This window comes from Hippoglossus hippoglossus, chromosome 22 (assembly GCF_009819705.1).
Source record: "Hippoglossus hippoglossus isolate fHipHip1 chromosome 22, fHipHip1.pri, whole genome shotgun sequence".
In the NCBI taxonomy this organism is placed as follows: domain Eukaryota; kingdom Metazoa; phylum Chordata; class Actinopteri; order Pleuronectiformes; family Pleuronectidae; genus Hippoglossus; species Hippoglossus hippoglossus.
Window position 1 is genome coordinate 6,528,059 of NC_047172.1, and position 14,612 is coordinate 6,542,670.

General features: G+C 44.2%; 1 protein-coding gene across 1 annotated transcript in view; it reads right to left on the bottom strand.

Annotated features, from left to right (window-relative positions):
• The window catches only part of stag1a (stromal antigen 1a), a 40,444-nt gene that overhangs the window by 2,252 nt on the left and 23,580 nt on the right, over window positions 1-14,612 (bottom strand). The window contains exons 2-30 of the mRNA XM_034575543.1: window positions 12,408-12,637; window positions 11,808-11,928; window positions 11,435-11,590; window positions 11,132-11,228; window positions 10,939-11,015; window positions 9,496-9,700; window positions 8,934-9,085; window positions 8,581-8,654; window positions 8,249-8,372; window positions 8,049-8,147; window positions 7,826-7,905; window positions 7,535-7,642; window positions 7,231-7,345; window positions 6,991-7,108; window positions 6,624-6,727; window positions 6,010-6,102; window positions 5,402-5,695; window positions 4,848-4,918; window positions 4,295-4,463; window positions 3,324-3,416; window positions 2,545-2,719; window positions 2,298-2,437; window positions 1,987-2,088; window positions 1,738-1,886; window positions 1,160-1,288; window positions 837-1,039; window positions 527-701; window positions 268-384; window positions 10-124 (exon numbers count right to left, since the gene is read on the bottom strand). Of these exons, the coding sequence (XP_034431434.1) occupies window positions 10-124; window positions 268-384; window positions 527-701; window positions 837-1,039; window positions 1,160-1,288; window positions 1,738-1,886; window positions 1,987-2,088; window positions 2,298-2,437; window positions 2,545-2,719; window positions 3,324-3,416; window positions 4,295-4,463; window positions 4,848-4,918; window positions 5,402-5,695; window positions 6,010-6,102; window positions 6,624-6,727; window positions 6,991-7,108; window positions 7,231-7,345; window positions 7,535-7,642; window positions 7,826-7,905; window positions 8,049-8,147; window positions 8,249-8,372; window positions 8,581-8,654; window positions 8,934-9,085; window positions 9,496-9,700; window positions 10,939-11,015; window positions 11,132-11,228; window positions 11,435-11,590; window positions 11,808-11,928; window positions 12,408-12,436 (3,684 nt within the window). The 5' untranslated portion in view covers window positions 12,437-12,637. The remainder of the gene's footprint in view (window positions 1-9; window positions 125-267; window positions 385-526; window positions 702-836; window positions 1,040-1,159; window positions 1,289-1,737; window positions 1,887-1,986; window positions 2,089-2,297; window positions 2,438-2,544; window positions 2,720-3,323; window positions 3,417-4,294; window positions 4,464-4,847; window positions 4,919-5,401; window positions 5,696-6,009; window positions 6,103-6,623; window positions 6,728-6,990; window positions 7,109-7,230; window positions 7,346-7,534; window positions 7,643-7,825; window positions 7,906-8,048; window positions 8,148-8,248; window positions 8,373-8,580; window positions 8,655-8,933; window positions 9,086-9,495; window positions 9,701-10,938; window positions 11,016-11,131; window positions 11,229-11,434; window positions 11,591-11,807; window positions 11,929-12,407; window positions 12,638-14,612) is intronic.

Here is a 14,612-nt window from a genome sequence, read left to right on the forward strand (position 1 = left end):
ATTACTGACCAGGTCGATCACCATAGTGTCCTCGAACTCCTCATTCATGTCCTCCAGCTGACCTCGCGATGACATCATCACGTCCTCAAAGATCGGCTCTGCGTCATCCTCCATTAACCCGCGTCTAAAGAGAGGAGGGACAACCAAAATAAAGTTTAGTGCTTTTAGTTGGTTACTAATTCAGGTTAAAACGAAGAGCGATTACGTTTCTGAGCCAGTTTTCGTCACAGGCCTGTTGCTGCAGGATGAAAAGTGAAACACACTTACACAGTCTGCCGGACGCCCTGATTGCTGCGTGACTTGATGTAGTTCATGCCCGTCCGGTCCTTCCTGTTCACCTCCTCCATCTTCTGCTGTCCGAGCCACGACATCTGCATCTGAGGACTGGAGACACAAAGAGGGTCAGAGGTCAACGTGCTCCATGTCAACATACAACTATTCTGTTGTGCATTACAAAAAGACAGAATTACCACAGACAAGTATTTCAGTAGATGCATATGTACAGTGAGAATGTCAATGAACTCACTTGTGTACGAAGTCGTTCTCTGATCCAGGTTCTGAGTCCGGGTCTGGCATGTGTTCCGCCGGTCTGTTCTCTCTGAGGACTGTTGAGGTGAGCTGAGGAGTCTGCAGCGCCCCCGGTGTCTGTAGAGTGTCATTACGCAACAGCCACGAGCCCTCCACACTGCTCTCCTCTGGACCTACAGAGAAGATTCACATTTTCAGCAACATGACGTTAGGTAACCATGTACACGTCTCTTCTCTCAGTATTAGAGCTAAACAAACCCAGTAACCCTCTGTACTGGGTCTCTGTTATTTCTGTACAGTCCGCTCACCCTCGATACGTTTCTTGTGAACTGGCAGCCGTCCCTTCTTGCTGCGGACTGAGCCGGTCTTGCTGCTGGAGCCTGACGTGACGGACATGTGGTCCTCGTCTCCTCCCGTCAGCAGGCTGTTCCTGTAGGAGATCAGCGGCAGCCACACGTCCTCCCGACGCTCCGACATGGACTCCGACATGAACTTCTCCAGATAGTTGTGGCTGCGGAGGCACCGAGCATCGAAAAATACTTGTTCCATTCTTTCATAAACATCTTTCAATGACAAGAGAGGAGTAGATGAATGTGAACAATACAGTGGGATTACATGACCGGGTACTTACACCGTCTTTTTGTCTTGGCGTATTAGTTTGGACGAGAATTCGCTCAGGACTTCCAGGAAGGCCAAGTTGTTGGGAGGGAACTCTGGTCCTCGAGGATTCTGGTACTTAAATGCAAACTCTATTCCGTCCCTGATACACAAAGAAGAGACAGAGAGAGAGAGAGAGAGATATATGACAGTGAGAAGAAGGAAATTATAAAACAGAAACAGATCAACCTTGAGTATAATAAACACCAAAGGTTACATTGCTAACCTTATTCATTTATTGTAATTTACATTTATGGTGTTTCACAGAGTAGTCACAATTGTAAAATGTTTATTTTTTACTCTGAACTAAATCTTGAATAAATATAAAGCAACATAAAGTTTTTGTTTGTGAAAGTCTTTCTTGACCCTTTTAAAGGTTACCAATTAAGTAAAGTTAAAATCTATCCTAAGATATACATGTACAACTGCTACATAATAATACTAGACATTGGATTTGACCTGATATAAGTCGGCGTCTTTAACCTCCTTGCTATCTTCACTCCAGCTGTTAGCTCGGCCTCACTAAGAGATCAGAGTCGTCATGGTTCTTACTTGTGCAGCGTGGCCACAGCCTCCCTGGTCTTGATCTGGTCCAGGCCGAAGGTGAGAGCGAAGCGACGGGCCAGCTCCTTGATGCCGCTCACGTGAGACGATGTTCGGTCCAGGTTGGGACCCTGATCCTGCAGCAGCTCGTTGAACAACTGAAACAAACACACACACGGGATCGCACATGGACAGTGAGTGTTTGTAGGCGTGCACATGTAGAAGGCTTGTGGTATGTGGCGTGTGTTGCTCTCTCACCTGCTGCAGACTGAGGATGAGTGTCTTGGCACAGAGAATCTTGTCCGTCTGTCTGGTTTTACTGAGAGTCTCCTTGATGATGTCTCCGTAATCATTATAATACTGAGGCGGAGAAAGAAAACACGACACAGTTCAGCACATTCAATCTCATTAATTACCTCGACTGTGGCAGCCTGCCATCGTCCAATTTATCCTACAGCAGTTTCGTAGTGATTCTACAAGATTTTCCACACTTCTCATAACATAAAAGATCTTTTTAAATCCTCATTAACCCCATTACCCGCTGACAGTTCAGTGTTTTTGTCACACACCTTCATGTAGTGTTTGAAGATGTCGGCAGCAGCGGGCATGTCCACGATGTCGTAGATGATGAGTTTGCAGAAAGCTGCGAGCAGATTTCTCCTCTTGTGAAGAGCCTCAATCTTGTTGGCTTCATCCTCCTCGTCTCCCTCTGCAGGTGCATGGGCAGAGGTGTAGAAGAGTAGGATTCAATTTAACAAATGGCGGCATTTATCCCATGTGCAAAACAAAAGTTGATTCTCTGTCCGTCTGTCTCACCCATGCTCTGGCTCTCGTCGTCCTGGTCGATGAAGACATGGTCCAGGACGAAGTTGAGAAGCTCGTTCTGCAGAGTGCTGTCTGGGTTGAAGACCAGCGGCTGGAGGCCCTCCCTGCCGCCGGAAACCAGCTGGTGACTGAAGATCATCAGCAGGTCACAAAGAAGCATGAACGCCTGAAGGAGACAGAAGGTTTTAACTTTTCAGTGACGAGAGGACATTTTAATAAACTCTGCACGGTGTCAAGATAACTCTTGTGGTCTGAGAAGTTAGCTGGTGTTGAAAGTGAAATACTGTACTGGTTGTTTATTGGCAAATGTTTACATCAATGATGTTTTAGTCCATTTCTTGGATGCTGATAAAACAAACAAAAGTGTGCTCCTAGGTCTGGCTGTTTTCGGTTATTTTTCTCTTCTGCTAATTATTAAAAACTGCCCCTTTTAAATAAACTCAAATTGACAAGTCCATAATCCCCCTTTAGCTGAAGCTTACTCTTCTAAACAACAGATGTCAGCAGCTGTGGCTCAGGAAATAAATCAAACAGTTTCTACTTTTCATCAAAACATGTGCAAAAATGTGGCTGAGGGGGTAGAGCAGCTGTCCTCCAACCAGAAGGTCGGCGGCTCGAATCCTAGCCCATGCCGAAGTGTCCTTGGGCAAGATGCTGAATGCACTAACTGGATAAAAGCGTCAGCTAAATGTAATGTAAAGTCGACACAATCGGCCGAATGTATTTGCCAGTGAAGGTGGGAGCAGGTCACATCAGGTGTGTGTTGTTACCTGTTCTTTGACTGGCGTGTTGACGTTGGACAGGCACTGCTGGCACACCGCCAGAAAAGACTTCACCACTCTCCTGAGAGCCACCAGGTCATCCTGCAGACACACACACACATTACATCATCTACTACCTTTATTGAAGCATAAGAATCAATACTCTTGAGTTGCAGCAGGTCGGAGAGCACAGCGAGACATTTGAGACTCATCAACTATTGATGATTGTGTTTGGTTTCTTATTTTATTCTTCTCACGTTGTCAGGACAGAGGATTGTATTTCAAATCAATCTGCATACTTGAAATATTAATCATCAATATCCTACAAATGCTACTATGTGATTGATGTGATTCCCAGCAAGTGGACTAATTGATTTCATTACATAGGATGTAATCACAACATGAATCTGTGTTAAAGTGTGGCTGAAAATTGACAACAGATCATTCATGGAAGTCACTTTCCAAAGCAAAAAAAGATTCACAGGTCTAAGCTTCTCAAATAGGAATATTTGTTGTATAATATAAACAAGTAATGAGCTGGATTTCTACATATACGTACATAAAACCCAGCATTTATAGGAAAGTAAAGCATTTATAGATCAATTTAGAAAATATTAGTAAGTCGATTGATAATGAAAATACAGTGGGTGCAGATTGTAGGTCAGAATGCAGAACCCCTGATCTTGAGCTTCTTGATTTAAAACTCCTCACTGTGGGAAATGGGCAAACACTCTGATGGGTCTTGGACGTTTAGGCCTCAGTGGAACGAGATAGACTGGAGCTAAGCCCCCGGATCAGGTGTAGGCATCATCATCCGATAGCAGAGTGGATTTTTTACACCTAAGCTGCAGAAATACAGATAAGCTTCAGTCCCTCTGGGCCACTGATGCTCAGACATGGCAGCCTTAACTGTGAGCCCCCGACCAAAGATAAACCTGGGGTCTGAGAGTAAACGCTCCGTCAGTGAGGGAGTACCGCACCTTGCCGGGGGCGCCCTCTGTGATCTTGACCAGCTGCCACAGGATTGAGTAGTGGGAGCACTGCAGGGCCTGGACGGCGATCTGCTCTGGCATGGAGCCCTGCTCGATGCCCGCCTTCAGCAGCCGGTAACAGCTCCCGAATAAATCCCACCGCGTCAGGTCATGGGCACTGAGACGGGAAACAAGTGGAAAACACATTAGAGTTCACGGAGTTAGTTAAACCATCCATCCATCGTATTTAGTGGAATATCCAGTGCTTTCAGCTTTATAGCACCTTCAGACAGGATGTAACTCAAGTGCTACACATAGGTTTATGTTTATCATATCTTTTATTCTATTGGCATATTGTTTGAGAAGTACAGCTGAATCGACATTGTGTCGTCTCAGCTTCACAACTGTGGACATTTGCTGATTTTCTTTGTCTGAAGATCTTTGAGTTCAGGAGGGACACCACCTTGGGCCAGACGAAGACTAAATAAGATGTCTGGTCAAAATTTAAATCTTTATTTTCATCCCTGAACAAACGGAGAGCAAAAAGTAAGGTGAGTCTTACTTGTGAAAAGCCGTGAGTCTCTTTAGAGTAGATAAAACGTTGTAGATGTCATCGTCATCTGCCTCCTCAGCCTGCAGTGTCACAAACACCAGTTAGTGCATAAAGACTGGACCAACACTGAAGTGCAATAAACAACAACTCCAAAACAAACACAGCCACACAACCTGTTCAATTCCATTTTCCAGATTTTACCCATTTCTAGAGGTTTCTTTATAAATTTATGTTTTTATGTCTATTTTTTGGCCTGACAGCTTTCACATGCGGTTATCAGATGTCTAACAGTATGTGGAGAACTGGAGGTGTGTTGCTTAAACCTTGTTTAAATGATAATAATATTTTTGGGTATTTTGTCTTCTTTTAAATAAAAAGTAGTGAAAAAGGACAAATGGAAATAAAGGAGTATGGCTTTGTTTGAAATCTAACCTGGGATGTTGTGGTTAAATGTAAGTGTCTTGTGTTTTTATTTGTATTATTTAGCTCGAGTGGGATTCTCCTCAGCATGCCACCTTTATCGTCATCAAAAAGGCTCGAACCCTTTTCCCACACCATCGTACCTCCTGCAGCAGCCCTTCCACCGAGTGTGCAAACCGGTCAGTCATCTCGTCGATGAGCTGCGAGCGGGCGATGTCCACGCGGTTCATGATGGTGTATTCTTCGGAGCAGAGGATGCTGTAGGTCTTACTGCAGGCCTCGAGCACGTCGGCCTCGATGTGCTTCTCCACCACCAGACGGATCTGCTTCAGCAGAGCGTCCAGGTGCTTCTCCATGCGCCCGGCGCTGTACACGTCCAGGTCGAAGAACTGGGGGATCTGCAGCAGGTTGGCTACCTTCTCCGAGTCTGCCTGATACTGTGGGCAAGGGGACAGAGACAAAGAAGACATGAGGAAAAATAGTCACAAGCGGACGAACAGAGGCAGTAAAGAGAAGAAGAGACTCATCAATCAACACCAGAAGCTTTGTTTCCGTTTCTCAGTTAGTGAAATGGTCAATTGCATTTTAAGTATTTAGCCAACACAGTTGTCCAGAGTGACAGATATTCAATTACACTACATAAGTTATACTTGGATCAATTATTTTCGACAAACAGCTCAGTCGCACTCATCTATCAGCGCCTGTTTCTGGCCCCGTGCCGGCTGCAGGCTGGAGATTGGGAAAGTCTTACCTTGGACAAGAGCATGGGCAGAGCCATGATGAAGTGCTCTGTCAGTTTGTTCTTATCGTCTATCTGGGTCTTCCTCTCCTTTGCTGTCAGCACCTGGACAAAACACACACAACAGCTGAGGTCAAATGTTGCTGGGATGTAAGGAAATAGGAAGGAGGGAAGGACATAAAACAGATTGTGTGAATGGAAAATGTCCATTTAGTTTATTCATGTTTAAGAAATTTCTCCTTATGATATTTTATCAGAGACAAAGCTTGAAGATTGTCCTTGAGTCTTTTATGTATTTTGGGATTTGACACCTTGCCATGAATAAACAGGATGTCGTTTTTATCTCCTTGGCTTGTGTTTAAGTCAGAACAGATGTTAAAGTCATGCAAAGAGTCATGGATGTCATATTCACACGTTCACATCTTGGCCCCTTCTTCACCTGGATCAATGGTAATAATATGGTTGTGCTATAAACCGGTTTGGCACTCATGTGAGTGACATGTGAACAGGAAGTGTGCGGTATTGCTCCAGGCCTCTGCTGGCAGGTTTATATTCACCAAGTGTCTCATATTCTATAAACACATAACTGCAGTTTACGGTGTATGATGTGTGTTAGGTTGACCTACCCGTTTGCCGGTGCCCCTGCCAACAGGTGGGTGTGCCTCTGCCGCTTGTCGGATGGTGCACACGGTGAGCTCTATCAGCGCACTCTCCTGTCGGTCCGACAACACTGCGAGGACGGACAGAAGAGAGGCGGGAGAGTGTGAGAAGGATACAAAGAGAACAGCGAGAGGTCAGAAACAGGCCGGCAGAGTTTCAAGAAACAAGATTGTATTACATCATCTCTTATAGCTGGAGTTTCAGCTGTGAAGTGGTGTTTTGACATGAAGGAAGCCCAAAGCCAAGATCGCAGGGTGTGTGTGTGTGTGTGTGTGTGTGTGTGTGTGTGTGTGTGTGTGTGTGTGTGTGTGTGTGTGTGTGTGTGTGTCTTACACTCCTCTCCCTGCACCGGCTCCTCCAACAGAAGTTCAGTCATACACTCCCAGTCTTTCAGCAGCTCCTGAGAGCTTTCCCACAGCGAGTCCACAAGGTAGGCTGCGTGCTCATGGAGCTAAACGCACACACAGAAAGACACACCCATATTGTGTTTATTTGCGTTTTTGTGGGAATTGTGAGAAAGGTTAGAGCTGAGCCAGTCTGGATCACGTGTGGATAGTAAAGTGTGAGTGTTACCTCGCTCTCCAAAAAGAAGAGCACCAGCATGCGGATGAGATTTCCGTTGGGACTGCTCCTCCCTCTGCGCTTCGCCAGCGCTTCTTCTGCCAGCGGGTCGTGACGACTGAACAACCTGACAGAGGGACGGAGAGGTTGAAAGAGCGAGACGGAAAGGAGGAGAGAGACACATGAATTAAACAACAGAGAATAGTTTCACCATGAAACCTCGTCTGTTTAACATCTCGATAAATATGAATATGGATTCAACTCAAAGTAAAGCTCTCAACATTTCAAGGACAAGGAGACGTCCTGTTGGACTCACTTCCTGTGCAGGAACTCTCCGGCAGCCACAGCCACAGGCCGGTGGGCAGAGTAGACCAGGTGGTACACGTTCTCGCAGTCCTCATTGGACAAGGCGTCTTCACTGCCCCTGAAACAGGTGATCGATACGAGTTACATGCAGCCGAGGCAGCGCATCATTAAAAGGTCAGAACCCGTCTGATGACCAAAATATCGACGATTGACCATAAACGTGCACTTTCTCTCTTCAATCAATACGAGTAGTGTAATACTCCAGAGCTCCATGTGTTTCCATGTGAAAAGAGTTACTCACTGCAGAATGAGTGTGACCAGTCGGATGGCCTCCACAGCCACATCATACTCTTTATCCAGCGTCATTGAAACTATGCGATCCTGTCAAAACAGACACAAGTGTTCAGACTAAGAAACTGAGTAATGGGCTTAATAAGAAAAGATTAAATCAAATAATAACTCAGTCCTTCTGTTTAATTTCTCAAATGCATCATGAATCATATTTTCATTGCGGCAGGTGTTACCTTGAAGCGGTTGGTGAAAAGCTCTAGCTTGGGGAACAGCTCTCGGTTTGTGTACAGGTTCTGCAGAGCCTTCAGGCACTTGAGACGCACCTCTCCTTGCTGTAAATGCCAGAGACACATTTAAAAACATGTCAAACCGAAGCAGACCCAGGTGGGATAAGAGACCTTGTGTTCTGAGATTGTGTGGTTGTGTGACTCACCCTATCGTGTAGTGTCCAACCAACATATTTCAGGTAACTATCATTAAGAAAAGCGTCGCTGTACATCTTCATCCACACTCCAATCTCTTCAATACAGATGGCTCTGATCTCTGCAATCGCATCCCTGGGAAGAAAGAAAAGCGCAACCACCATCGTCATTAGAAACATTCAGCCATGTTTGACTACTAGCTTTTATTTTATTCACCATAAGATACAAGATCAAAGAGAATAGTTGGCACAGTGTGAAACAGCAGGCGGCTGTGAAGCATCACTACCTCCATCCAAAGCAAGAGCACAACTTTCAGAAAGTGCAACATCAATAATGAACGAACCTGTAGCGGTGCACAAAGATTCCCTTGAAGATGGAGTTCATCATGTTTTCTATTTCATCTTGGTTTTCCTGAAGCTGAAAAGAGGAAACAAAAAAGCTTCAGAAAATCTTGCAAAAAGTTTTTGATACAAAGCAAAGCAGAGCTACAAGATTCAGGCTAAATAAATGATCACAACTGTTAAACCACAATATTAGCATTTAATTTTGTTGGGGAATTTAAGCGTTTGTCACCAAACTCATGGGGGGGTTACATACGATTACTTTGAGAATACTGCAGTTTCTTCACCACACTTGTAAAACACCCTTTGTTAAATAATCAAATCTGAAGAAAAGTCACATCCAACATTATCCGACCTCTTTCCTCTTCTGTAGCAGCAGTTCCAGCTTCTCGTTGGCTCGTTTGCCGGCTATCTTGTTCCTCTCCGCCTCGTACTGTCTCTGCGTGTTGTCTTGGTGAATGCTGAGGTTCAGCGCCACATTCACCAGTGCTGTCATCAGCTTCATCGCTACATTAGAAAAAAAAGAAACACACACACGCTTCAGACTTGGGGACAAATGGGAAATAAGGTGTTGGTGAAATCACAATATAATAATAATAAGATGTAGTGGTTTCATTTTAACAATTGTGAAATAAATGTGTTTTTGAGGTTTTTTAAATCACCTTTAATGGAAAGGACAGAGTGAGCTTGTGAAAGGGGGATAGAGAGAGAGTGGGGGGGGGGGGGGGGGGGGGGGGAACATGCATACATGGCCGCGGGTAGGAATCGAACCCGGGCCTCGCCTGTGAGGCCTTGCCTCATTGGGGCTCTGCCAGGTGAGCTGTCCACCGCCCCAACAATTGTGAAATAAAACCATCTAACAATAAATGTCTTGTTGTTGATGATAAGAGTGGATTGATAAGAGCTGGTGTCGTTACCTGCTAACGTGGAGGTGTGTCTGAAGGCTCGCACTTGAGAGTCAGAGAGCCCCGTGAGGAGGGAGATCACGGTGTCCATCATGTACTCGTCGTAGATGATGCTGTACTGACACTGACGAATCAAAACGCTGATAAACTCGCAGAAATTGTAGCGGAACTTCTTCCACAAAGGCCCGGGCATGGTGAGAGGATAATCCCCACTGTCCTGTTGACGAAAAACAGAAAGGGTCAGAGAGACAGTTTATTCCTTCATCTGGTTCCTCATCCTGCTGAAGTGTTTTGGGCCAAAACAAAATGTTTTTTCCATTGTTTACTTCAGTGTCAAAGTTGCTATGAAGAAATTCAAACTTTAAAAAGGTTCAGATTCGGATTTACAAGTGACCTAATCAGATTAGTCTTCAGACTGTTTGATAATTTGCTGCCATTAAACCATGAAATGAAGATCCTCTCAGAGGCACAGATGCTCACCAGTAGGGACAATGTTTTCAGTAACATGGACACTGTTGCTCATTGTGGCCGCTTGTTACAATTTTCCATTTGGGCTTGAGATCACATTTGTTCCCAATGAAGGAGACTAGAGCCCCTTTCATCTCCCCAACCGCTGCTAGTTGTTTGGTATTCTTTGTGCTTTTTTTTTGTACATTAGCGTAATGCCTGGAATGTGTCATGTGGTGGAAAGCTGGTGAAAAAACGTGCAGAATCAAAACTCATATGAGAGTCATTTGAATTAATTATTGAATATCCTTTTTTTTTTCACATGTTTTCTGTCCGGACTTTGGATGTATTAACCAACTGATTATAGCTGCATGTCTGAAATAGTCAGAGGAGTATTGAACTCATTTGAAGAAGCCTGGAGAGGATCTATTCTTGCTGTGAGCAGAACCTGAGGACAGAACAGGCCTGTCCAGACCTGTTATTAACATCCACCCTGAGACATCTGATCACCAGTGGACAACGTTAAGTACGTGGGCTCAGACCTGGTATTAAAATGTGTCCTGACTTGTAATAGGATCTAATTACCTTGCTCTATATGCAAATAAACAAGTGTGTCACTCATGTTGTTTTTACTCAGTTTGAGTTTACAGATGTGTCCGATGTCACTGTGTGTGCGTGCATGCGTGCGTGAGCCTGAGAGAAAGGTAGCGTACAGAGGAGTCAGGAGGAGATGAATAAATCTTGTGCGGCTTTGCTGTGAAGAGAGATTTTACTTTATACTTAACTTTATTTAAGAAAAGTATAATTTCATATCATTATGTGGGGCTGAGTGTTGACGTTGTGATGGTGGGCAGTGAGAAGTGAAATAATACGTTTGAATGATTGTGAAACTGTAGTGGGTCCGAGATGTCAGCGGAGCAGGTGGTCCTTCCCTCAGACCTCCTCCAAAACCTGACATTAGTTCCACTGGAATGTTTCTGATTCTCTGTGGCCGAGGCAGACGTTTACCTCGTCAAACTCCTCAGTCATCTTGCGGATGATCTCAGCGTTCTGCATGTTCCTGAACATCTCGATCCTCACAGTGCCTGGTTACACAGCAACACGTCAGACTCAGATTTGTTATTCGTGCACAAAGAGAGATGGCTCACAGCGAAGTACTGTTGTAGTTACACGGAGTTTACAGAAGTTGATGTCGTCGTACCTTTGCACCCCGAACACTGGATGAAGAAATTGATGAGGTCTAACAGCGCGAGGTCTCTGTCCTGTTTGTACGATTCGATCCACTCGTCCACCACAGACTGCACACACGCACACGCACACACACACACACAGTGAGAATTTTAAAGGTTTCCTTCTCCGCTGGAAAACTTTTTCACAAACTCTAACCTGCTACACTGGAGAGAAAACTGACTTCAATCAGGTACGAACACAAACATCCACTGTCAGGACAAACTTTTGGCGTTTGGACGTTTCTGGAAATAAAAACAGGACCACGTTCACCCACCTGCATGGCACTCTTTCCCAGTTTGACCACTTCAAACAGAGTAATGGGGTCTCCGCTGTCTCCATTATGTTGAGCCACACCATTGGCTTTCCCTCGCCCTCGCGCTGGTCCAACTGTCTTGTCCGCTGGCGTCTTTCGAGGCTTCTTATTGGATGTCTGTTAGGGGGGGGAGAAATGCCAATTACACACTAAGGAATGAAAAACGAAAACACTTGTGTTCACAATGAAATTACAATATACAAAAACAAACAGTATACACAAATACAGACATAAAAACTAGGGCTGTAAGAGCTTGTTTCCTTGCTTCTTCCAATACACACATGGCAACACACACTTTTTTCCGAACACACACTCCTATGACACAGACTCATACCGCGGCTTGTTTTCCAGGCCTCCCTCTTTTCTTCTTCCCTTTCACCTCTGGATCCTCCAACTCGCTCATGCTCATACTCAAGCCCACTGTGTCTGTGGCCCCAGACTCGTTGGACGAGTCCCTGGAAGAGCAAAACACGAACGACTCATGTGAGATCAAAGCTTTTATTCATCCACAGAACAAATGAGATAATCAGCTCCAAATTGGCCGATGATTAGCTTCAGACACATGTGTCACACATTGTGCCAAAGATATTGTTTTGAGACTTGACCACTGACACATCTGAGAATCATTCAAAAGCTAAAGCAAAGGTTTTGGTTATAATAAAAGCTTCAATAAAGGCCACAGAGAAGTTACGATTTTCCTACTTATTCTCCATGAATCTACAACTTAAGACCTTTCTAATACCTCATGGACTTTAATTCATAGTCATCACCTATAACTGTTTATACTTATTATATATTTGTAACATATGATGATATGATTAATCAAATGAGTACCATATGGGCAGAGGCAGGAAACGGATACAGGGATTATCCAATGAAAAATGACAAATTACAGTCGACACTTGCCCAGTACGAGACCATGTGTTTCACTCACTGTAGGACGGGGAGCTCCGAGGTGATCATCCTGGCCTGGCGGGGAGGTGGTGAGGTGTGTTACTGTGGTTGTGTGCGTACTCAGGACTGAGTGCGTTTCCAGTCCAAAGATGGACGTGCGAGATGGCAGATCAGTTGAGGGGGGGTGGGGGGGAAGGTCTGGAATGGCAGGGAGGAGAGACTCCAGGACGGACGACACTTAGCGTACTGGCACTTAACTCTCTTCAGCTCCTGAGGGAAAGACACACAAAAAAAAAAAGAGCATAAGAAGATTATATTTAAAACCGATGATTTCACAATTTAAAAAAGACAAATAATTGCTCTGCATGCTTTACACATTAATACACACTTTAAAGTTTGTATTAAAATCAGTGTCACATTCGTAAAATGTCTCAAAAAGCAGAGAGAGGAGGCTCAATCTTTCACTGTGATGGATCAGTCTGTGGGGGTCAAAGTGGGGAGAGGAGGACACCAACTGGTCGCTTGGAGAACTACAACAGCTAAAATATAGAGGATTGGCTCACTGGAGAGTTGTTTGACAAATTATGTCAAAAACACTCAAATTTAGAAATGTATCGTAAGCAAAATCAAGTTCATGCACTTTTACTCAAAACTTCAAATTGTGACATTTTTATTTCTAGTGTCCATTGTACAATTTGAATTTTTGCAAAAGTAGAGACATGTAGATACAAATTTTGAGACGTGCTGTGAATTAATCAAATTGCCCACTGGTTAAAAAGAGAAAAAGTATTTATTTGACGATAGACATAAACAGGATTCCCGGCAAAATATGACCCAAAGTGGAAACAAATCCCAGGTGCAAGGAATGATGCAAAAAAACATTTTGAAAAAATCCCACAATGCCTTGTTGCCAGAGCTGAAAATGTGGACAATTAATTTTTCAGACAACTGGCAGCAAAGATAATTATAACACTTATTGAGCCACTCATGTGCTAATGAGAGCAGAGCAGAGGTGGAGCAATGCCGCTCTTGACCACAAGAGGCAGTATGATCCACAAAGTCCTCTGCCCAAAGTCTATCTCCAGACTGCTTAATTGGGTTTTAACTGGGATGAGTGGGATTAGAAAAATCTAACTAACACTCATTAAAGTCACCGCTCAGTTCCAGTCCAGTTCTGTTCACTTCACGAGTGTTTCAGGGCTTTATTTTCCCAAGAGTGTGTGTGAGTGTATTCGTGTGTGTTTGAAAGTAGGTCTGGGCAACAGTAGGGGGCAGGCTAAGAGAGTGTGTATTTAAATACTGTCTTCAACAGTGTTTGTACTGAGGAGTAGCAGGGGCATACACACACAATGCTCTCTCTCACACACACACACGCACACATATACATATACACACACTGCTCTCAGACAGCCAGCCCATCATTTGAAATCATGAAAGGACTGTTGGGGGGGAAAAAAGTGAACTCAGGCTTTTCAGTCATTACAAGCACAGAGTTTCTTTTCAACGTCTGTAATCCTGTGTGATATTTAGGTTATTGTAGTGATATTAGATCAAATCAGAAGTTGCCCTTTTCCGAAGCTCCACAGTGAGAAAGCTGAGCCCACAGAACGGGCTGAACGGGCTGAACAGGTGTAAACAGCAGGGACTTCACCTGCCTGCACGCAGCTAAGCCTCTGATCAGTATCGACACTTGATATCAATGCACAGACATAAAACCTACAAAAGCACAGAGAGGCCGGACTCTGCAGACGTAGCTGCACATGTTGTACGAATGGTTTTGGAAATAAAATGCTGACCAGGCTTAAAACAGCAAAAAGGTGGACCATTGCTTCACCTACGTCTCAAAGCAATTTCATTCAACCTTAAGGTGATTTTCTTCATGCATAAGGTGGGTGTCAGAAATACAATGGGAGCAGGGATGTCATCTGAAAAACTGGGTAAAACAGCACAAACTGTGCAGCTGTGGCTAAGGGGGTAGAGCAGTTGTCCTCCAACCAGAAGGTTGGCGGCTCGAATCCCAGCCCATGCTGAAGTATACTTGGGCAAGATGCTGAACCCCCCCTAATGGATGCTTTAGTAAGTCGCTTTAGACAAGAGTAAAAACTAATGTCAAAAATCTAATATACAACAACTTTAGATGCTGGGATATGGGAAAAAGTAAACTATTTTAATGCTATATAATTATACCATGTGTTCGAGTACATGCAAATGCAGGCTATAAATAAAGAGTGTGTGAATAACATCT